This window comes from Enhydra lutris, unplaced genomic scaffold (genome assembly GCF_002288905.1).
Source record: "Enhydra lutris kenyoni isolate GAN:26980312 unplaced genomic scaffold, ASM228890v2 scaffoldscaffold11, whole genome shotgun sequence".
Classification (NCBI taxonomy): Eukaryota; Metazoa; Chordata; class Mammalia; order Carnivora; family Mustelidae; genus Enhydra; species Enhydra lutris.
In genome coordinates this window covers 35545028-35567850 of record NW_019154095.1, presented here as the reverse complement: position 1 = coordinate 35567850, position 22823 = coordinate 35545028, and the positions used below count along the sequence as shown (strand labels likewise).

The 22823-nt window shown below is 41.1% G+C and overlaps 1 protein-coding gene across 14 annotated transcripts in view; it reads right to left on the bottom strand.

Annotated features, from left to right (window-relative positions):
• The window catches only part of LOC111144570 (transforming acidic coiled-coil containing protein 1), an 88174-nt gene that overhangs the window by 19564 nt on the left and 45787 nt on the right, over window positions 1-22823 (bottom strand). For 4 of the 14 annotated variants that reach the window (XM_022498918.1, XM_022498921.1, XM_022498912.1 and 1 more), the window contains exons 3-6: window positions 12269-13370; window positions 8604-8664; window positions 5856-6063; window positions 3272-3324 (exon numbers count right to left, since the gene is read on the bottom strand). In XM_022498918.1, coding sequence (XP_022354626.1) covers window positions 3272-3324; window positions 5856-6063; window positions 8604-8664; window positions 12269-13370 — 1424 coding nt within the window. Of the gene's footprint in view, window positions 1-3271; window positions 3325-5855; window positions 6064-8603; window positions 8665-9955; window positions 9992-12268; window positions 13371-22823 lie in introns of all 14 variants that reach the window. The other 10 variants (XM_022498920.1, XM_022498916.1, XM_022498919.1 and 7 more) reach the window with 7 other exon arrangements.

The following is a 22823-nucleotide window of genomic DNA, read 5'->3' as shown; positions in this document are numbered from 1 at the left end:
TAGGGAGTCTGCTTCTCCCTCTGCCCCTACCTCTTCCCCTGCTCATGCTCTCTATCTCAAATAAATAAATAAAATCTTTTTAAAAAGTGAAATAGAAAAGAAAAATATCAGAATGAATCACATGAAGAAAGGTAGATAGTGTTTTGTGCAATTTGTTTTATATATATATATGCACATATGTTGTGATGTGTCATTCATATATACATATTAGTTAAGATGCAAAATATATTTTTACTGTGAATTAAGTAAAGGATGTTTCACTCAGAGCTTCAACTAAATCTTACAGCTTCAACTATCCTGTGTCCTAAAGGCCCTCAAATTATTAAAGATTCTATTTATTTTAGAGAGAGAGAGAGAGAGAAAGAGGGAAGGGCAAAGGCAAAGGGAGAGTGTCTAAAGCAGACTCTATTTTGAGCTCGGAGTCTAATGCAGAGCTTGATTTCACAACCCTGAGATCACAACCTGAACTGAAACCAAAAATGAGAGGCTTAACCCACTGTAATACCCAGGCGCCCCCTGGGTTGGTTTTAATAGATTTGAAGGCTGGGGCGCCCGGGTGGCTTAGTTAGTTAAGCCTTCGACTCTTGGTTTCAGCTCAGGTGGTGACCTTGGGCCCGGGGATTTAGGCCCAAGTTGGGCTCCGCATTCAGTGGGGAGTCTGATTAAAGATTCTCTCCCTCTCCCTAACTCGTAAACATGCTCTCTCTAAAATAAGGAAATAAATTTTGGGGCGCTTGGGTGGCTCAATTGGTTAAGCGTCTGACTTTGGCTCAGGGCATGATCTCAAGGCCCTGGATTGAACCCCACCTGGGGCTCCCTGCTCAGCGGGGAGTCTCCTTGTCCCTCCCTCTGCTTATGCTCTCTCTCTCAAATAAATAAATAAAATCTTTTAAAAAAATGAATATCAATCAATCTTTTAAAAAAATAACAAATAAAGCCAACCCAGGCATTTATTGAACTCATGCTATGTACTTAGAACAGCCTCCTAGGAAAAAAAAAAAAAAAAAAAAAAAAGAACAGCCTCCGAGAAATATGGACTTAGAAACTGGTCCAACAGAGGTCTCAAAGCCACAGATCTAAAAATTAACTTCTACAGTTCTGCTCCTCTTTCTGTATTCTTACTTTACTGATTCCTGTGCTCAGCAGAATTTATTGTGGTAGGTGCTAAGGTAGCAGCAAACTGACAGTCATGGTCCCTATCTTCACCAAGCTTATAGTGTTGGGAGGAAGGAAAGGAGAACAAGAAGTGACTCCAAGGGGTAGGTTCACAGAACTGAAAGGAATTGCATATGGTAAGGCAAGAGTCAGATGTGTGAAGAAGAGAGGAGACAGTAGAGGCTGGGGAGAAAGGCAGAGTCCCGGTGCAGAAAGTCACATCAGCCACTAGAAGAGTCTGAACTTATTCTAAAGACAAGGAAAGCCAACCAAGAGATTTAAGCATAGAGTAGCAAGATCAGTTTGGTATTTAAAACATTACCTTGGGTTATGTAAAAGGATGAGAGAACATCCTGGAAACAGGGAGACTGGTTAGAAAACTACCACCATATTTAAAAAGACTGGGGGTGGCCACAGACTGGAGAAATGTCAGTGGGTTTATAATATATGGTTTTTGGACATCAAAACCACAGATTTTGCTGTGGGAATAAGGGGTAGAGAGGAGCCCCTGGGCACCCCAGGTTTATGGGGTGGCTTATCAGTAGCACTGACCACTCGGATATTCAAGAAAGGAAGCTTGGGTGGTTTTCACCAACTTTCTCTCACCACCACTCCACCCCAGCTACCATGCACATCTCCCAAGTCACCAAAGAGTGATGGTTCTACCTGATAAATCTCTCTCGGCCTCCACCCCATCCTTTGAACTCTTACCCATCACGATGTTCCTTACTTAAAACCCCACAATAGTTTCCTACTGCTTCTACCATGAATTCCAAACCTTCTGGCACCATATCAATGCCCCCTGATGATCTGGCCCTCAGCTACTCTATGTAGACTACCCTGCAATCACATGAGATGACTAACATTTCTACCTCCTTATAGAGCCCATGCTTCTCACTCCCTGCCTTTGTGCAGGCCAGCTCTGCTGCCCAGAACACCCCTCACTGCTTTATCTTACAAACCCCACTCTCTCTTTACAACTAAGTTCAAATGGAGGAACCTAAAACAACACTACCTTAACCAAGTGATCAGTTAATTCCACTAATTGTGGAATAAGTGGGGATCCATAAGGTCACTTCTGATGGCTTTGTAACCAAAATGCATAAACTGAATTATGAGAAACACTGGATGAACTCAAAATGAAGGATATTCTACAAAACACTGACCTGTATTCTTCAAAAGTGTCAAGGTCAGGAAAGACAAAGAAAGACTGAAGAACTATCACAGATTACAGCTGACTGAGAACCCGAGAACTAAACGCAACGTGGGGTCCTGGGCCGGATCTGCACCAGAAGAGGACGTTACTGGGACAACCAATAATTCAAGTATGGCATATAGCTTAGATAATACTGTACCCCAGTATTCACTGGTTTTGATAACTGTACTGTGATTATATAAAATGTTAACATTTGAGGAATATGGGTGAAAGATTTACAGGAATTCTTTGTACTATTTCTGTAAGTCTAAAGAGGCATAACATAATTTTGCTTTTAATGAGCTCAAATCCAGCTTCCCAGACACCTGCTGCACAGGTGGTCAGCCCTGGCTCCCACAGCCCCCACAACACACTGGATTATACCAGTCACACAGTATCGTTAGTTTCCATTTTGTATCTACTACCCATGCTGTTCAAAAGAAATACAATGCAAGCCACTGGTAATTTTAAATGTTTCTATAGCCATTTAAAAAGTAAAAAGATACACAAGTGAAATTGATTTTAATAATATAGTTCAGTTAACCTAATATATCTAACATATGATCATCTCAACACGTAATGAACATAAAAAGTTCAAGACATTTTATTTTCCTTTTTTTTTTTTTTTTGGTCCTAAGTCTTTAAAGACTAGTCATACTTTACATTTACAAGACATCTCAATTCAGACTAGCTACTGATCAGGTACTCAGTGGCCTCATGAGGCTGGTGGCTACTGGATAGATCTCAGGATAGACTATGAGCTCCTCGAGTGAAGAAACTTTTATTTATATCTCAGTCCATCACCAAACAATGACTAGAAGTTATTTAAAGACTTAATGTGGGTTTTAAAATAAATACTAAAAGAAACAAAAAACAAACCTGAGCCCCACATTTCCCCAGCCCCCAACAGGAGTAACTTACGGTCATGGTAGATCCATCTTTTTCCATCTTCTGGCAGGTCTCTTTCTCTACGCCTACAACACAGAGAGTCATTTTTATAGTTATCCCAAGAAGTCAGTTCCTGTGTTTCCTGGTGAAAAGACTCTGGAGACCCCAGTGCAGGCCCAGAGGGACATCTATGAACCCATGAACAGCATCTCCAGATTTTCAAAGGAGCACTGGCACTTTGTTGACGGATGTGTTGTCTGTGTTAAAAGTCCAAAAAACTCAGAAGGGGTGTGTGCCGTTAGCCAGCCATACACAGGAGCACCATCTTTAGGTGGAAAGAATAGCAAGGCTGCCCCCTTGTGTCCGTGAAAAGTTTTGTAAGTAAGTTGTTACTATAACCACGGGACTATGTCAGAAAGAAGAAACCACAAAGTGAATGTTATTTTTATAAGCAGGTCTGAGTGAATTTAAATTCCAGCCCAGAAGGGTATCCTCAGACTAATTAATGTAGAAGATAAAACAATAAGCTCTAAATTCCAGTGCCTGAAAAACTAAATTCCTTCTTCTCCCCATATGCTTTCAAACTTGTCTCCGGTCTACCTTCCACTCTACAACCACCAAAGGCAACATTTAAGAAAAAAAAAAAAAAACAAAAAAAAAAAACCACCCATGCTTTTTCTAATTAAAGGAATATGCACTCATTGAAGAAAAATTTAAAATATGAAAAAGCACACAATTTTAACACTACAATCCATGTAGCAACAATGAATTACTACTTTAGTGCACTATCAACAGTGAATTATTTACAACACAAATGTGACGATCACCACTCTGCTTACAAACCTTCAGTGGCTCCCCTTTACCTACAGGACCAAGTCCAGATTCCTCAGTGTAACCTCGTTTTCCCACTTGTCCTAAATTCAGAAAACTGCTGAGCATTTACCAACATGGCAGGTTCCTTCCCACCCCTGGGAGAGATTCTCCTTCCCTGGGGCACATCTATGTATGCATCTAGCAAGACCTGGCACAAAGGGGATTCTCCCCAGGAAGCTGACTCTGATTCCCCTTACAGGGCCAGAGCTCCCTTCCCACCTCCACAACGCCTACCACCCCTGCATGACCGCAGCTTCTGCTTGCTCCCAGGACACAGCTCATCAGTCACTTATGCTGAAGCAGTAGCTCTTCACTAACTCCGAGGACAGCACTGTGGCTAATGGAACCCCAGCTCTGGAAATTTCCATTGGAGGAATTTCCTTCTAGTGATGAAGAATATAATCCATCAAATATCTACATGCTCCTATACCAGAGGAAATTCAAAGATGAATCACTCATAGTCCTTAACCTCAAGAAGTTCATCAAAGACACCGGCTATACGAAATTCATGGAGTACGAGTGGTAGGAAGAAATGTGGTGGTAACATAAAGTATGTGGAAGCCAAGTCACAGTTTTGACAGAAACCTGAAGGAATGGATGGAATTTTTATAGAAGATGGCAAAGAAAGGCATTTCAAATGTAGGAAATAATATAGGTACAAGAGTGCTCAGGATGATCCCTGGGCATGGTGTCAGAGCAGACAGCAGCCTGGGAAGAAACATGGAACGGTGCCTGGCCCGTTTACAGATGGGAGATGAGATGTGGGCAGTGAGGAGAGGCTGAGGGAAGAACTCTTGCAAAGTCTAGACTTCCACCTGCTTCCCTGGTTTGATGACATGTTGTGATTTTTTAAATTCTAAGTACAAAAGTCCCCAGATCAAATTACATTGCTGAAAATCTGAGTTTTTAATAATGTTTACGGTAGTCAGGAACATGGTTCTAAACATCTCACAAGTCAAGTTTAAGGCCACAGATATAACTTGGGACCTGGACAAGGGCCTCAGCTCTAGAATGTTCTTACAAGTTCAACAGTAAGAAGCTTCCGCATAGGTTAATCTAGTTAGTTCTTATTAGAACATTAAGGATTTTTCAGTATACTGGTCAATTTCATTCTACCGCATTGGTGAACAGGAAAATGTATAATACTCTAGTCATGAAAGGAATCTCTTTCCAAGTTAAGCACTGTGGTTATGAGACCGTGAACCAGACTGTTGAGGTTCAAATCCTTGTTCTACAATTTGCTAGTCAAGTGACTTTAGGTGGCTGACTTAACTTCGGATGTCTCACCCTCCTTCTCTGGAAAATGGGGGAAAAAAATAATAGTGACCAAGGAGTAACCAGTTAATAAATGTAAAGCACTTAGAACTTAGTGCCTGTACATGGGAAGGCACTATATGTGTTACTGTTATTTCTCTACGCTGAACCACCACCACCACCACAACATGGCTACAGGCCACTATATTTTGAGATGCAATCCCATACAATAAATTACTCAAAATGTAAATAGTCTCATACATCAGTGTCTCCCGTGCATTCTGCCACACTCATCCCTAGGTCTCCGGCACTTCGACAAGACACTCTCCTGCGCCTCTTTTCTAAGTACAGTAGACAAGCATACATCAGCAACCTCCATCTATCCTCCAAGAGACCCAATTCTCTAGTCTCTTTAAAGCACCTCCTGCATTAGGCTTTCAGGCATTTCTAGGCTTATGTACATTAGAAAGATGAACATACACTTCCATACCTGCTTCTGAGGATGAAAACGCATGATTTATGGTAGACACAGGAACATTGGAACATTCAAAGTACTCCAGGTCTTCCTCTGGCTCACCTTTCACCTCGGCCCCAGATGATTTCTGACCAGATGAAGTGGACGCCAGTTTCTCCTCATCAGTAGCGTGGCCATCCCTATTAGAAATGTCTGAAATCTGGGAAATCACTGCTCCTTCATCCTGGGAAATGCAACAGATCAGGTGCTACCGTTTAGGAGGATCAACAGTGGGGAAGGTGACATCTCAGCCACCATTCCACACCTGTGTCTGATAAGACTTAACCACAGATTTTGCTACCAATCAAGGAGGAAGCTGGGGTCTCTCAGTCATAGAATACTATGCTTTCGGGGCGCCTGGGTGGTTCAGTCGTTAAGCGTCTGCCTTCAGCTCAGCATAGGTTAGTCTAATTAGTTCTTATTAGATCCCAGAGTCCTGGGATCGAGGCCCGCATCGGACTCCCTGCTCAGCAGGAAGTCTTGCTTCTCCCTCTCCCACTCCTCCTGCTTGTGTTCCCTCTCCTGCTGTTTCTCTCTCTCTGTCAAATAAATAAAATCTTAAAAAAGAAAAAAAGAATACTATGCTTTTTCTAGAACCTAGCTTCTGTTATTCACAATGAGGTCTAAAAAATTAACCTTTTCTAGCCTAGATTTATAAGCAAGAGTTTTAAGCAGTCCATAGTGGTTTTCAAATATTTTGCTCATATACCCCCTGAATTGTTTTGGAATACAATGTATCCCACTGTATTTTCAGGTGACAGACAAAAACTTTTCAGCATAAATATTAAAAATTGCAAAGGATATAACACCTGCTATACTTTAAAAACCAGCCTTGCTTAATACAATCTAGTTACTCTAGTGATTTGATGATGCTTTATCATCTATTTAAAATCAAACATGTACAGACACTCTTTAATAGCTGTAGTAGTCAGAAATTTGCATCATTGCTTTTCTTCTCTGAATTTTCATTTCCCTTCTACTTCCACCAAGAAATTATCCTTAAAAAAAGCATTTGTATGTTTGAAAGTCTTTTAAAGTTCTCCCTATAATTTTTCTCAGTTAAAAAGTTAAAAATTTAAAAAAAACTTTTATGACCATAAGTCTCTTAGTATTAACATTTCTTCTTCTGCAGAGTTTATCACTGGAATCAACTAAGGCATAATTTATCCTAAAATTATTACATTTTCATAAGTGCTATCAAATACAAAAGTTTTTGCTAAAAACAAATAACGATTACCTTTTGTTGTACCAATTATTTAAAACTTTCACAGTGTGGGGGTGCCTGGGTGGCTCAGTTGTTTAGGTGTCTGCCTTCAGCTCAAGTCATGATCGTCAGAGCCCCACATCAGGCTCCCAGCTCAGTGGGAAGCCTGCTTCTCCCTCTCCCACGCCCCCTGCTTGTCTCTCTCTCTCTCTATGTCAAATAAATAAATATATAAAATCATAAATTTTTAAAAATTAAAAACTAAAAAAAAACTTTTGCTGTGTGATACATGTTATTTTTCTGAATTAAACCAAAGGTAAACTTTTCACGGTTCTTATTGCCTGCTTTAGCTGCATTTGAAAGTGGATACTTAACATATTTGTAATGGGTGAAAAAAATAAATGAGAAGGCAAATCATTTTTTCTTAATCTTCAGCCATGTACCAAGTTGCTGGTACAAACTATGTAAAATAAGTCAAATTTAAAATGCATTTTATTAACCAATGAATGTATTTCTGTAATCACAGTTATGCTGAAATAACATTTTTAAAAGGGTCTCATCACAATCAAATGGGTCTGGATTTTTGTTTATTTTGTGTTTCCTGATTCATAGAGCCATGGACAAATATTTATTGTTAGAAAAAACAAGGATCCCTGTGAATTTTAATTCTGTTTTTCATTTTTATAACTATAAATCAGTAAGAAGTCTTAGTTAAGCCTATTTATACAATTAAATGAAACAGAAAGAAGTTTTGTAATAGAAATGTCTCTCAATTCTTGGAACCCCTTTCCAAGTTATGTACCAAAAAATTCTATCATCAAAAATTATTTTGAGGGGGGCTCCTGGGTGGCTCAGCTCCTTAAGCCATCTATCTGACTTTGCCTCAGGTCAAGGTCTCATGGTCCTGGGACAGAGCCCTGCTCCTGGGATCCCTGCTCAGTGGGGAGTCTGTTTGTCCCTCTGTCCCTACCCTGGTTTGTACTCTCTCAAATAAACAAAATCTTTAAGAAAAAAACATAATTGTTTTACTGAGATATAATTGACATATAAATTGTGTCAAAGATCATTTTTAATGATCTATCAGATCACAACTCAGATTTTCCTACTTTGCTGAAAGCAATGAATTGGGAAACCATCTGACTTTAAAAAAATTATTATCCAGTTATTAGAGTCCATCATTTTCTTAAAACATGTACCAATATTTGAAATCTGCCCTTTGTTTTGTGTCCCAGATGTTTCATACCCAGTGAAAATGCACCTTAGTAAGATTTAGAATGAGAGGAAACTATCTAGAAGAAGTAGGACAAGGGTTAATGTGAGGCGGCTCCCCTGTTCTCAGGAGCCTTCTCAGGTCACTTGAGCAAGTTAAGGGTCTGGAAATTGGTTTCCTCAAAGTCAGATACTCAGACACCCATTGGAAACTCTTCATTAATCCCCCCAGCTCCCCATGGCCCCCAGGACACAACTCCAGTTTGCGGGACCCATGGTCTAAGAGACATTGGTGATGGGCAAAGACTCACCTGAGAACACCCATCCAAAGCAAGAGACTGTGTTTCATATTTCTTCACCTTACAGCCACTCCTGGAAAGGAAAAAAACAAAAAACAAAAGACAAAAACAGGCCATTTTGGAATCCCATTGACAACTTCCAAGCTATGAGATGGAGCAGATAAAGCAATGTGTGCAGAGAAGCCAAAGCATACAGCACCACACACGTTCTACATCTACACATTAGAGAGGGGAACACCTTTCACGTCTCTGAATCTTTTCCTGGGAAGCAGGGCAAGCAAGGAACTATAGCTCAGCTCATTCTTGGAAAAGACCTCCTCATGGGCTTCTGTGGGACGTTTAATACCAGTACTCTGACCCCCTACGGTTTCTGCTTACACACCACCAAGCCTTTCAGAGGTACCCTTAGCACCTAGAGACATTCCGCTCATCTGATCCTTACTCACTTGGCTTTGACATTCATTGGAAAAATTACCACACTGGACCAGATTCTTTAAAAAAGTTCTTTATTGCACTAAAAACCACAGACGTCTGATAAGACAGTTCCAGACCTGTGTGCTAACAGAGAAGAACTATGGTCAATGAAAAGTACAAAAATAAAAATATCTGTGTAAATGGTTACCATTCCTATTAAGCAGTAAGATGGAAAATGAATGTCAGGTATTTGTGCAAAGATTGGACGTGGGGAAAACTCCAACCACCTGTTATTTCTTAACTAGCACACAATTTATAAACTGAAGACTAGGTCCCATTCTGTTCTGTTTTAATGAGCTTAAAATTTCTAGCAAAAAAAGCCACTCTGAGAAAATAAATGAATAAATTTACAACTTTCTTCTTCTTCTTCTGGGGGGAGGGGGAAGGGAGGAGCACATAAAGCTATCAGAATGTGCACGATCACCACCTAGTTTCTGGATTTTTTTTTTTTTTTTAGTAATGCTCTTACTAAATGCCACCCCTGCCACCAAACCACCAAACTGGAGTTGCCTCTAGAATGTATCCCCTGCTCCAAGCCAGCAACCTTATCCTATCAAAAAAGTCAATTACTTCTAAAAACAGCAGAGCAGTCCCTCAGACCACTGTTGGGATGATGGCCAAGCCAGCGCTCATTATCAAAGTGCCACATGAGGTGTGCCAAGCCAGGGAGCAAAGCTCTTGCACCCAAGGTGGAAGGCTGAGCTCCACTCCTTTAGGTACAAATTGCAAGGCTAAGCTGACTCATGAAGTGGCAAATGAAATGCAAAAAATCATCAGAAGGTCAAACTCAGAGACAAGCCAACATGCTATGGAGAGATGGTCTGGGGATGGTCTGGGGAGAGGAACTGCCACCAGTCCCAGGGACAAACAGAAACAGCAGGAGTACTTACAACAGAAAACAGAGAAATTTCACTTGTTCAGTAGTCCTGATGCACCAACAAAATTAGAGACAGAAAAGAGACAGACAGATGGAGAAAAAAATCATGTAAAGCCTGAAATATTTATCTGTAGTCAGGCAGATGTAAAGGCTGCAAAATTCTTTCTATGAGGTGGGATACAAATAAAAATGTCATACTCAATGAATGTTATCATTGGTGAGCAAATGATTATCAGGAACCTCTGTCTGACAGATAAGAGTAGTAGAAACACTCAGAAATGCCTCATATTCGAAGTTATAGATGAAAAGTGAACTTCCAAATATTTATCAATATTTAAAACCAACATTTCACTACTGAGAACATTTACTCCTAAATGTCTCGCCATCCAGATTAAAGGCAATGGGTGCATACAATAGTTGACAATGGATCAGATTATAACTACTGTAGATGTGTATCCCTAAGAAGCTATGGTGACTTTACATAATTCATCTTATTTGAGCCATAAAATACCAGTTGTAGACAGTACAATGTCTCCACTTTACAGAAGATTCTGAGATGCTAATTGCATGTGTCTTTTAAAAAGCCCCACAAGTAACCTGCTAGCAGAACTTCTAACTTTCCACTCGATCCTACTTCCACTGGCACACTCCAGCCTTTCCTACCGATGAAGGGATTTTCTAAACAAAACCCCAGTTACACAAGAGGTAGAACATCCTCTCTTACAGAAAGAACAGGGAGACAAGAGTTCTGACTGCGTAAGAGTTAAAAAAAAAAAAAATCTATAAGGTATGGTAAATCAAGAAGCTCACTCACCAAGAACAGAACAGGAGGAAATGCTTCTGGGTAAAGGGGGCAGGACTTAAAAGGGTACTTCTCGCTACTGCATATCAGGTGTAGGATAAACTCCCCTCCCTTTGGTCCAGATTTAATGTGATCTGACACGAATGCGCTGGCTACAGAGCTTTGACATGCAACTGGAAGGGAGGTCCCCTGATGACTCCTTATCAACCTTGCTAGCCAGAAACCCCCCATATTTAAGACATCCCACATTACGAAGCACCAAGGCAATGACGGGGCCAACACATACCCAAAGCACTGAGTAGACAGCGGTAACTAACCTCAGTCACAGAGGAGACCCTGAGGTTGCCCAATCAATATTTTCCAGCAACCATTTAACTGCTCATATATCATCAAAGAACAGATCAAGAAATACTACTGACATTTCATTCACTTTAGACATTCTGGGAATGCCGAGGAACTGATTCTCATGGCTCAAGCTTCTTGGTCCTGATGCTTTCTGCTCTTTAAACTTTTCTAATACAATTCATCATGCCATCTAGCATGTTTCATCAGGCCACAGTAATGCTTACCATTACTTCCCTGACTCATCTATGGTGACAGCTGGAAATAATGGTTCTTCTCATCCTCTCTTTTCACATTTCATCCTCCATGTCACTGGTCCTTCTCTATATCTCATTTTTAGTAGAGCGTCACAGGATCACAAAGGGATATATTGTCATCAACTCAAGTTCTGAGAACAGATAACCTTGTAGCAAATTTAAACTAAAACTTTACATGGAATACAGCTTGATCACTCCGAGAACTCCAAGGACCTTGCAAAAGTGGTTACGGAATGGTCCCAGAAAGCGGGGGAAGGGGAGGGAGACAACACACAACAAAAGACTAATTCAGTCAGATTGACATGAACGTTTAAAATGTTCTTGATTCTCATTGGACATTTACTGCCTTACTGATGGAACCAGAAGCTAAACACGGAGATATATGAATTCTTACCAACTTTTAGCGGTAGGTTTGTTTCCAACAAAAATCACAGCTTCCTGTTTAAAGTGAAAGACTTCTAGAAGACCTTTCAGGACCATTCTGCACATGTTACTGATAATAGACAGGTAATCTGGAGGCTTGGAATTTTTGTTTTATCCATAGAGAATCTGAAGGTGGTGGCTAGCACTGACAATTGAATTCTGTAAAGTAATTCCTGACAGCCCAAATAGGATTTCTGAAAACCATCAAATCTCTACCTATCGTACACTATTTTTTTTTTTTTTAATAGGAGATAAGTACCCAAGGTGTGGAGCTGAATAAGCTGAGGGTTCAGAAACAAGGCAGACACCTGAAAAGGAAACCTCTGATATTTCTGACCATACACTGGACTTAAGCAAAATAGTGTGGACTGCCGCACAAAGCTATGAGCTGTGTGTCTTTCCTGAGGCACCTCAAAGGTAACTTCCGTTGGCCAACCAGAGCAGCAGGCTGCCAAACTCAGAGAGTACACAGAACACAACACCCACACCCGTTGTCACTCACGTTATTAAACGCGACTTTGCCTTCTTGGGTGATTCTAAGATTTCATTAGTAAGATTACCGGCGGGAGAACAAAAGTCACTGCTTGCTAATGTTGTAGTTGGTTTAAAGGGATCCATGGATTCATCAAAGTGGTAGGAGCCCTTAGAGGAGAGAGGGGGGGAGCTCTGCAGAGTAGAGTGGCCCCCAAAGGGATTGACGTTGTGGTGGTCCCACTGGCTAGGATCCAGCTTAGCTGATGCCTGGGAAGGAGGAGCACTGTGTACAGTGGGCTCTGCAAGCGGGTCCGCACCTTTGGCACCCACCGGCTTACTAATGCTATCTTTCTGTACCTTGGGAGGCAGTTTGCTACCCAGTTTCCTGCCAAGCTTCCTTGGAAGGCCCTTCCTGGACTCTACATTTTCCACGTCTTCTGTGAAATCAAACTCTAGTTTCAGAGGTGAGTTCCTTGACTCCTCCAGCAACTCAACTCCTGAATCGTTGGTATCACTGCAGGGAGCGCTCGCTGTTTCCTTTATATCAGGGGGAGATTTCTGGATCCTGGCAACTCCTAGCAAAGGATTTGTGTTCCCATCCATCTCATTGGGACAGAACTGATAGGATGCCTGGGGGAGAGACATGCCTTCCAGGGCAGTATCAGTCTCTAAGAATTCGCCAATTGTCTTCTTCCTCAGAGAGACGGGTTTGGGTTTTCTTAGCCTGCTTCTGTTGGTAACAGGCTCTGGACAGGAGCTGCCAGCCTTTAGGTCAACTTCTGTGGAAGCCTCCAGTGCAACCCCCATGGTGCCTTCTGTCATTGCCTTGTCCAGGATGGCTTCTGGTACACTGGAGGGCAAAGCCTCACCCAAGACCATAGTTACACAGCCATAAGCGGCCTTTGTTCCTAGAGCTGCTGGGATATCCGTGACATTCTTGTTTTCTATTGAAAATGGCCTCACTACTGAAATTTTGCTACTCTCGTGTTCAGGTTCTTCTTTGAAATCCTTGATTGCGTAAGAATCACCAGCCTGCTGTACTACCTCATTTTCTGAGGTTCTAGAGCAAGTCTCAGATGAACATTTTTCAACCACTTCTGCTACCAGCTGTTCATCAGCTTCTTGTGATTCTAAAACAAAACAAAAAAGCCATCTATTAAAGACTTATCTTTTTGACATGGGTAAATAATCTCTACCAGCTGAATCCACAGAGACAAGCAGCAAGTTCCTCTCTCTTTGCATTTATTTATTTATTTATTTATTTTAAAATTTATTTATTTGATAGGGAGAGACACAGAGAGAGAGGGAACACAAGCAGGGAGAGTGGGAGAGGGAGAACCAGCCTCCTAGGGGAGCAGGGAGCCCAATGCGGGGCTTGATCCCCAGACCCTGGGATCATGATGAGCCGAAGGCAGACGCTTAATGACTGAGCGACCCAGGTGCCCCGTCCCTCTTTGCTTTTATGAAGCAAGGTCAGCGGAGCAGCCCTAAAGGGAACAGCCAGTGCTACACTCTAAAATCGATGTTGCTAGCCTAAATTATATATGTGTTTTATCCCAGTTATATAAACAGTAATTAAAGCAAATAGAACTACTGAAGAAAGAGCTAAACAGACTGAGAGACTATTCCATAGTCTAAAATAACTGGACTGGAATGGAAAGAATGTTAGATACTGCCAGCTAAGGTAGATGGGTCAGATCTGGCCCCTGACAGCTTCAGGGTCCAAATGCTATGCAGGAAGATTTTCATCTTTGGATGTCAAAAACAAGTATTCCCTCTTCCCCCAGAATATTGTTTAAAGTACTGAACTGTTTCAAAATTAATGAAAAACCCACCATGGCCTACTCATGGCCTGGTCAGAGGAACTTCTTTGTAGACTTAAAAAACCAAAAGAATCAGGGGCTCCTGGGTGGGTCAGTCAGCTGGGCATCTGCCTTTGGCTCTGGTCGTGATTCCAGAGTCCTGGGATCAAGCCCCATGCCTGGCTCCTTGCTCAGCAGGGAGTCTACTTCTCCCTCTCCTTCTCTCCTGCTATCTCTCTCTCAAATAAATAAATAAAAATGTGTGTGTTTAAAAAAACAAAACAAGGGACGCCTGGGTGGCTCAGTTGGTTGGACGACTGCCTTCAGCTCAGGTCATGATCCCGGAGTTCCAGGATCGAGTCCCGCATCGGGCTCCCGGCTCCATGGGGAGTCTGCTTCTCCCTCTGACCTTCTCACTCATGTTCTCTCTCACTGTCTCTCTCTCAAATAAATAAATAAAATCTTTAAAAAAAAAAAAAAAACAACACAAAAATCACACACACACACACAAATCCTTGAAATTAAAAAAAAAAAAAAACTAATTTGAAAAATCAGATAGAGAAATGGCTTAAAAAACAAATAGTCCCGGGGTGCCTGGCTGGCTTAGTTGATAGGGCATGCAAGGGACTCTCGATCCCAAGGTTGTGAGTTCAAGCCCCATGCTGGGCATAGAGCTTATTCAAAAAAAGAAAAATCAACTGGATTTAATAAAACTTAAAAACATTGATGTTATTTAAAAATAACAACAAATAGTCCTTTTTTTACTAAGACACAAATCATACAATAATAAAGTTATTTTCTTTAAAAGCTCTGTCACTAAGCTGGGCCAGGTATTCTCGCAAAGCACTTGTGAATATAAATAAAGATCCTCTTTAACTTGGGTTTTATTAGAAGAAAAGCTGCAATTAGGAAGGTGTCCATGAGGGTATTTCTTTAAAGCACAAACTAAGAATGTGCTTTTCTGACTTAGATACCTGAAGTAACAACAGAATAGCAGGGGCAAAAACTGAATAAACGGGTACGATCATGGTATCTCATGATTTTAAGGAGAACTCTGAGGTGACCCTCTAATCCTACTTCCTAACCCCAATCCTAATCCAGGATCAAAAAAAGCTGAACAACACGGGAAGAGTTTTTTAAAGCGTTCAGATATATTTTCACACAACTCCTTTATGATTAGAATTAGGTCGGCAGTGGCTCACAAACTGTTCTTCACATACGCTTCAGATATTCTACTAAGGTCCACTATGAGTTTTGTTTTCAAATAGACATTTAACTATTATTAATGCTGTACTTCTTAAGAAGCTTTCAACATGTGGTATCTGGGATTTGTTTTAACATACTTCAAAAGAATTTTTTTTAAAAAAAATAGAAAGTAAAGGGGCACCTTGGTGGCTCAGTTGGTTAAGTATCACATCAGAGTTGTGACATTAGGTTGTGAGATCGAGCCCCACACAGGGCTTTGCGCTGGGCATGGAGCCTGCTTAGGGTTTCTCTCCCCCTTCTCCTTTCGCCTCTAGGTAGCTTCAGGATGAGGGCTGGTCACAGGAAAGGCCAAGCCAGGATGATGGGGTTGGAACTTTCAGGCCCACCCCATCCTCTCCTCAAGGGAGGAGAGAAGCCAGAAGTGAAGTCTAATCACCAACAGCTAATGATTTAATCAAATATGCCCACAAAATGAAACCTACATAAAAACCCCTGAACAACAGGGTCTGGGGGGCTTCCAGGTTAATGACCTCCTCAAAGTGCTGGAAAGGTGGTGCCAGAGAGCGAGGACATGGACACTCTGCACCTTCACCTCACTTTGTCCTTCGCACCCTGAGTGCTGTGAGTCATTTCTAAGCAAATCACCAAGCCTAAAGAGGATGCTGTGGAAACCCCGAATTTAAAGCCAGTTCATTGGAAGTACTGAAACTTGATTTGCAACAGGCATTGCAAGTTGGGGGAGGCGGAGGCACACAGTCTTGTGGGAATGAGCATGTAATCTGTGGGGCCTATGCAAACTACGGATAGTTAGTGCCAGGATACACTGAACTACTGATGCCAAGTTGGTGCTGGAGAATCTGAGAACACACAAAACAAGAAAGCTGTCTTGAAACAGTGAATATTCAACTGAGATAGCCACAAAGGCACCTGAGAGTTTTTTAAATGATGCTTTTAAACTCTGCAGTATTTTATTTTTCCATCAAATGATTGAAACTCATGAGGCACCACTTCACATACTTTTTCTAAGTTTTACAACTGCAAAATTAAGAAATTTGACAAATTGTGCGGTACTCTTAATAACTGAACTTTGAAACACAAATTTCCTTCTGCTCCTCTTTCAGGAGGAGCTTCCAGGACAGTTCAGCTAAAGTATATTTTCAGGTACTAAGTGTTTCAAAACTTCATTGGTCACTACTGACTTGTATAAATCTCAGTAATATATAACCCAAATATAATCTCAATAATATATAACCCAATATAATCTCAATAATATATAACCCAAACACAAGTGAAATACACTGATTTAGACTCTAATTTAGTTATTTTGTATTTTTCAATTTCATAAATCCCATTATTTTAAAAACTGATGTTTTGAATCTTTACAACTATAATATATATCACTTCCCACAATCTAGTCTTTTAATAAATAGTTCTATTTCTTTTACCCAAGTGATAAAATAATAATGAGATGATCTCATCTAGGTGTAACCCACTGTGGCATAACTGAGCACAGAGCAAATGCAACGTGGAGAAGAACTGCAAGGGGTCAAAATTCTGGGGCTTTGGTGAGGGTAATGAATAGGAAGAGAAATACAGAATATTTGAGAAAGAAAATGGGGTAAAACTGGTAACGCTCTGTCCTTGGCAGGCCATAGGACTAAAGCTGATGAAGGTATCAAAGATGATTCGTTAAGTTTTTAACTTATGGAAAGACGAGATGTATTACCATTCACTGACATTCAAAGAGTACTAGTAGAAGAGTCTGGGAGCTGTCAGAGTGGGGCCAGGAGTTTGGCTTGGACACGCTGAGAACTGTTTGGGCCTTTGAAGTAGAGATGCTATGTAGGCAGTAAGCTCAGAGAGATCTGGGATACAAACAATACTTGACACAACTGAAGCCATGGAGGTAGATGTGATTCCCTTAAAAGTCACATGGAGGGGCACCTGGGTGGCTCAGTGGGTTAAAGCCTCTGCCTTGGGCTCACGTCATGATCTCAGGGTCCTGGGATCGAGCCCCACATCGGGCTCTCTGCTCAGCAGAATGCCTGCTTCCCCCTCTCTCTCTGCCTGCTTCTCTGCCTATATGTGATCTCTGTCTGTCAAATAAATAAATAAAATCTTTAAAAAAATAAAATAAGGGGCGCCTGGGTGGCTCAGTGGGTTGAAGCCTCTGCTTTCAGCGCAGGTCATGATCCCAGGGTCCTGGGATCGAGCCCCGAGTCGGGCTCTCTGCTCAGCAGGGAGCCTGCTTTCCTGCCTCTCTGGCTTCTTGTGATCTCTGTCTGTCAAATGAATTTAAAAAAAAAAAATTAAAATAAAATAAAATAAAAGTCACATGGAATACTACATAATTACAAGTTATTTCCATTTTACACTTTTTCATCGTTGAGCCTCAGCATATTTTAAATCTGAATTTCTAATTTATTTTTACTTGTTTTTTTTTTTTTTTAAGATATTTATTTATTTGGAAGAGAGAGAGGGAGAGACAGAGCATGGTGGGGAAGGGCAGAGGGAGAAGCAGGCTCCTGCTGAGCAGGGAGCCCAATGTGGGGCTCAGTCCTAGGACCCTGGGACCATGACCTGACCTGAAAGCAGATGCTTAACTGATTCAGCCACCCAGGCATCCCAAAGCTGAATTTTTTATAGCCGGTATCTTTTATTTAAAAAAAAAGCATATCTAGAAGTGATTAATCCAATTTAAAATAAAACTTCAAGACAAAAACAAGCTCATAGATATAGAGAGCAGATTGGTGGTTGCCAAAGGTGGAAGGTGAGTAAAATGGGTCAAAAGATACAAGCTTCCATTTATAAAATGCGTAAGTCATGGGGTTGTAATGTATGGTATGGTGACTACAGTTAATAGCACGGTACTGCATATTTGAAAGCTGCTAAGAGAGATCTTAAAAGTTCTCATCATAAGAAAATAAACTTGAAACTATGTATGGTGACAGATGTTAACTGGACTTACTGTGGTGATCACTTTGCAAAATATAGAAATATTAAATCATTATGGACTGATTATGGTCTGAAATTAAGGTCAATTATGTCCCAATTTTAAAAAACTGAGTTTTAACCATCGTTGTGAACTAAGAGTAGTATTATTAATAATGGCATCATAGTTTTATATAAAATTGTCCAAAAATGTTTTACGGATACATATGAAACATGTATGACATGATTCCTGGAATTTGCTTTAAAGATATTTAAGCAACAAAAGAAAAAGGGGAAAAAAGGGAATGTTGGAAGCAAGTTTGAGAAAATCTTGATAATTGTTTCATCTCGGCACTGGCAATATGGAAGTTCTACTTTTCTGTGTGATGTTGGGAGCTGATCACAATAAAAATCTGTTTCTTTTCTCTCCTAATGTCTTCTCCTTGCCTTTGACTTGTAAATATTCACCATTAGTCTCCCTCATGGGATCCCTGGGTCTCCACACCCTCAGTCCTCTGTCCTTTCTACAGGCTTGAGAAGAACATGAGGGGAGGGCAAGGCTACAGACAGGAGAGTAGTGTGACCAATACCTGCCCACTTCTTGGAACCTCACCATCAACCCCACGCCTCCCAAAAGACCAAAGGGAAACCTCTAAGAGCCACCTTTCACTTACCTCTCTCCTAGCTTTTGGTTTCTGCCCTAATCTTCTCTATTAGAAAAGGGCAGGGCCTTCCCACTTTCCCCTACATCTGTGCACTCCTTCTAGACCATCCCCCTTGTCCCCATCTCCACCAGCTGCTTTTGCCAATAAGAGGGAGCATACCTACCTCACAGGGTGAGGGGACAGGGCAGGCAGCCTGAAAGCTAGAGGAGGAGGAATGACAAAGGAGCAGGATCTCAATGTTAAAACAGAAGTTCTAAGGCCGCCTGGCCCAGCCCCATCCCTACAGCTCTAGGGATTAAGGAGCTTTGTGGGCTTCGTGATAAAGCTTGCCACCCACCAGTAGGACTGCTAGGAAAGCAAAGCTCCTCATCTGAATTCAGCCTGAGCAGACAGGTGGAGGAACTCTGCCAAGACGACACCACGCAGGTGCCAGGCAAATTAACGTGCCCAGCCATGCACCCAGTCACTGAGGACCCCACCTTGGTCCAGTATCTTCAGTCCCCACTAGAAAGTACTTCCAGGTGGGACACAGCAGGTGGAAAAGGATTGCTCACTGACTTACTAATAAGTCAGTTTTGGGAGTTGCGAGAATGTAAAACAAAAAAACAAACCACAGAACTCAAAAAGATATGTCTGAGTAAGATCTGAACCTTACTGAATCCGAATCCGCCAAGTATCCCAGTACCAGCTGAGCCTACACACCTAGTGATGCCCGAAAACAGAACCTAAACTTCAAGTACCACAGCACAGAAGTACAACGCCTCTCCCAGCAGGCTCCGGTTCTCAATCTTCCATCAGTTAAGAGTTTCAGCCACAGCTGTCCATGCTTGCTTTTCATTCGGAAACATGGTTAGGTAACTGCCTGACCTCTATTCATCCTTCTATTCTTACAAAAACCCTGTATTCCTTAAAAATCTTCCTCCAGGGTGCTGAAATGCTCTCTCCCTGAAATAAGTCTGATGAGTCTGGACGATTCCAACAAGCACAGCATTGCCTGGCAGTTTCCTGAACACAGGCGGTTAGAGATTAGATCGGTAGATGAATGCAAAGCAAACAGAGGAAATCCAAAAATAGACCAACATTTCCACTTCTGCCACATTTGTTGCTGTTAACACAATCCTTCCTTTCAATTATCAGCCTCACCTAAATCTAAAAGGCTGTGTGAATCGCCCAGAGGTGCTTTAAAGCAAGGACATTTTTATCCTTATTCAGGATATAGACTATTCTCATGTAAAAGATTTACCCTCCATTTTCTAGTATTTTCAAAAGAAAAGGCACAGAATACCGAAATTTTGAAGACGAGGTAACAGTCTTCAGACATTGTGGTTTGCACTCCACATGTTGAAGATACACTGAGTTAGAAGACAAGTTTATGAAAAAGCTTGAAAGCCTCAGAAGAGGGGAAACGCTATTAAGACGAAGTGTTTTTGAAGCTGAGAACCATATCCACTAAGATACATGGAGAACCTACTCAGCTAGGTGCTTTCAGATGTACGATCCCATTTAAGAGGAGACAGAACAGAACCGTATGGAAAACGGTGTATATTAAACACTTCTGGTTTGACATGATTTTCAAATAGGCTTGCCTTTTCCCCCCTCAGATTTTAATTTTTTGGTGAAACACCGTTTGGAAGCTCTTTTTAGATCTGCCCATCAGTTCCTCTCCCTTAGCTACAGAAGGTCCCCTCTCTGCGTTCCCAAACACCTGACGTGTAACGTGAAGAAGCTGCCAAAATGTGAACAGGCCTCCTGTATCGCACAGACAAATACACTGGCCTCTTTCTAACCTCCAAATTCACTCTCTCACACCCAAGTTGAAGAGAGAAGGTCTGACTCTAAGGCCTTAAAACGAAATCTGAGGACCAATACATGAAAATGAACGACCTTTATAGAAAGTCAGGAAGGGTTCGTAGATAAATTTTCAGAGGGTCCACAAAGCCCCTGAAATGCAAAGAAAAATGACGTCAGAGCATTCTCCAGAGGAGAAAATCCAAAGCCTTCTTCACAGCCTGGCATTTAGGAATCACTGCTCTTGAAGACTGTTATTTCTGAACCACTTTTAGGGTCCTCAAAAGGGCTCCTCTCATTACTTTATAGTCATAACTTTAATTCGCCTTCAATCACTACAGTGAGGTTTAAAAACTCTTCAGCTACTAAGGGAAAAAAATCTTAACATCTAAGAATAAAGCTTGTCACCTCTGAGAATGTTCAAAAGGGATGTGTTGTAAGTGCTGTTCTAAGCACTTTAAAGTGTGGACTAAATCTTTGAGGGAACATTCACTAAAACATAAATTCCAATAGGTTTTGCTTAAACCCAATTCAGTCCCCTTACTTCATTCACGTTGACATCAAGACTGGATGATGAGACTTAAAGGGACATTAAGTCCCTTCCCTGGACTGAAGGGACATTAAACATCAAGTGGGAGTGGGTGGGGGAAATGGTCTCGCCAGTACCCAGGTGTGGCAGGAAGGGAGACTGGGCAGATTATCCTGGGAAAGAGAATCAAACCCCAGGAACAAACTTGAGTAAATATTTTCTTTCTCTGGACGGTGGTCCAGGTTTTATTGTGCAGAGTGCAGCATAAAGTCAAGAGACACCCAAAATTTGGCCTAAGTCTGCAGACTTACATGGAGCTCTTCTCTAATAACTGCTGAATACTAAGAGAACATTGATCTGAAGGGGGATGCACACCACTAGCCCGCCCAGTGACCCTGGCCTCGGCTGGCGGCATTTGGAGGTCAGGTGTTACAAAGCCCCGGTAAACAGCAGAGAAGCGGCCACCCACAAGGCCTGGTGTCCTGCAAGAAACAATGAAAGGGAAGAAAAAGGAGGAAGCAGCACTGACTACAGTGTCAGGCATGGTGACTGAGCATTTTACAAACAAAAACTTACACAATTAAAAGGAGGATTAAAGAGGACACACAGACAGAATCTCCTGTCTTAAGGAATCTCCGAATGGGAAGCAGCAAGCAGTTTTGGTGAGCAAAATCCAGACCATAAATCCTCCTTCCCATTCCCCACTAAAAAAACAAAACAAAACAAAACAAAAACAACAACAAAAATCCACCATCCCTGGTGCTTTCCACTGAACCACTGAGATTAGGAGTAAGTTCTATATGATGATGGCTACAAGCAAGCAATTTTTTAAAAAATGGCCAAAACTTTTTTGAAAAATATGCTCACTTTCACACAATTAATAAGCAGGATACCATTTTTCAACCCATCCAATTTGTAAAAATTAAAATATTGATAATTCCCAGTAACAGCTGCTAGATAAGTGGGCCAATAGGCACTCTCATACATTTCGTGGGTAGGTCTATTGTGGGATCTTTCAGAGTATTTAGCAATACCTATCAGAATCCAAAGTGAATAGACTCTTTAATTCGTCAATGCCACTGCTGGGAATTTATTTTAATTATGCTCACAAAGAGGGCCATACATACATATGTACAAGGAAGAAAATATTCACTGAAGGGTTGGTTCCTACACATTGATTTTGGGCAATTATAAGGTATCACAAAGGACTGAAAGATCACTAAATATGCAACATTATACCAAAATACCATTGGGTGTTAAGTCAAAAAGTAGATCTGTATGTGCTAACAGGATAGAATCTCCAAGACACATTTATATGGAAAAAGAAAGGGGAAGGACAGTGTTTAAAGAAACAGTTAAATGGTTATTCAATTTAAACATATAAAGACATAAAACTTATATTTTGAAGCTTAGAATCCTTTTTTAAGCACAAAAATTTCTTCTTACCCAAACTTAATCCCCTTTTACCCATTTCTCTTTTGTCTCCATTTCCCCAAAGGATTCCTATTTCCAACCCCAACTAGCTCCCCTCTCCTTCTCCTCCAAAGACAGAAGGGTGGAATTCATTGTAAAAGGCTATTTTTAAAGTGTCCTGAAAAGTTTTTCTTAACTACAGTATTGTTGTAACTGCTTGACTCTCTAGATATATTACTTTATTTAATT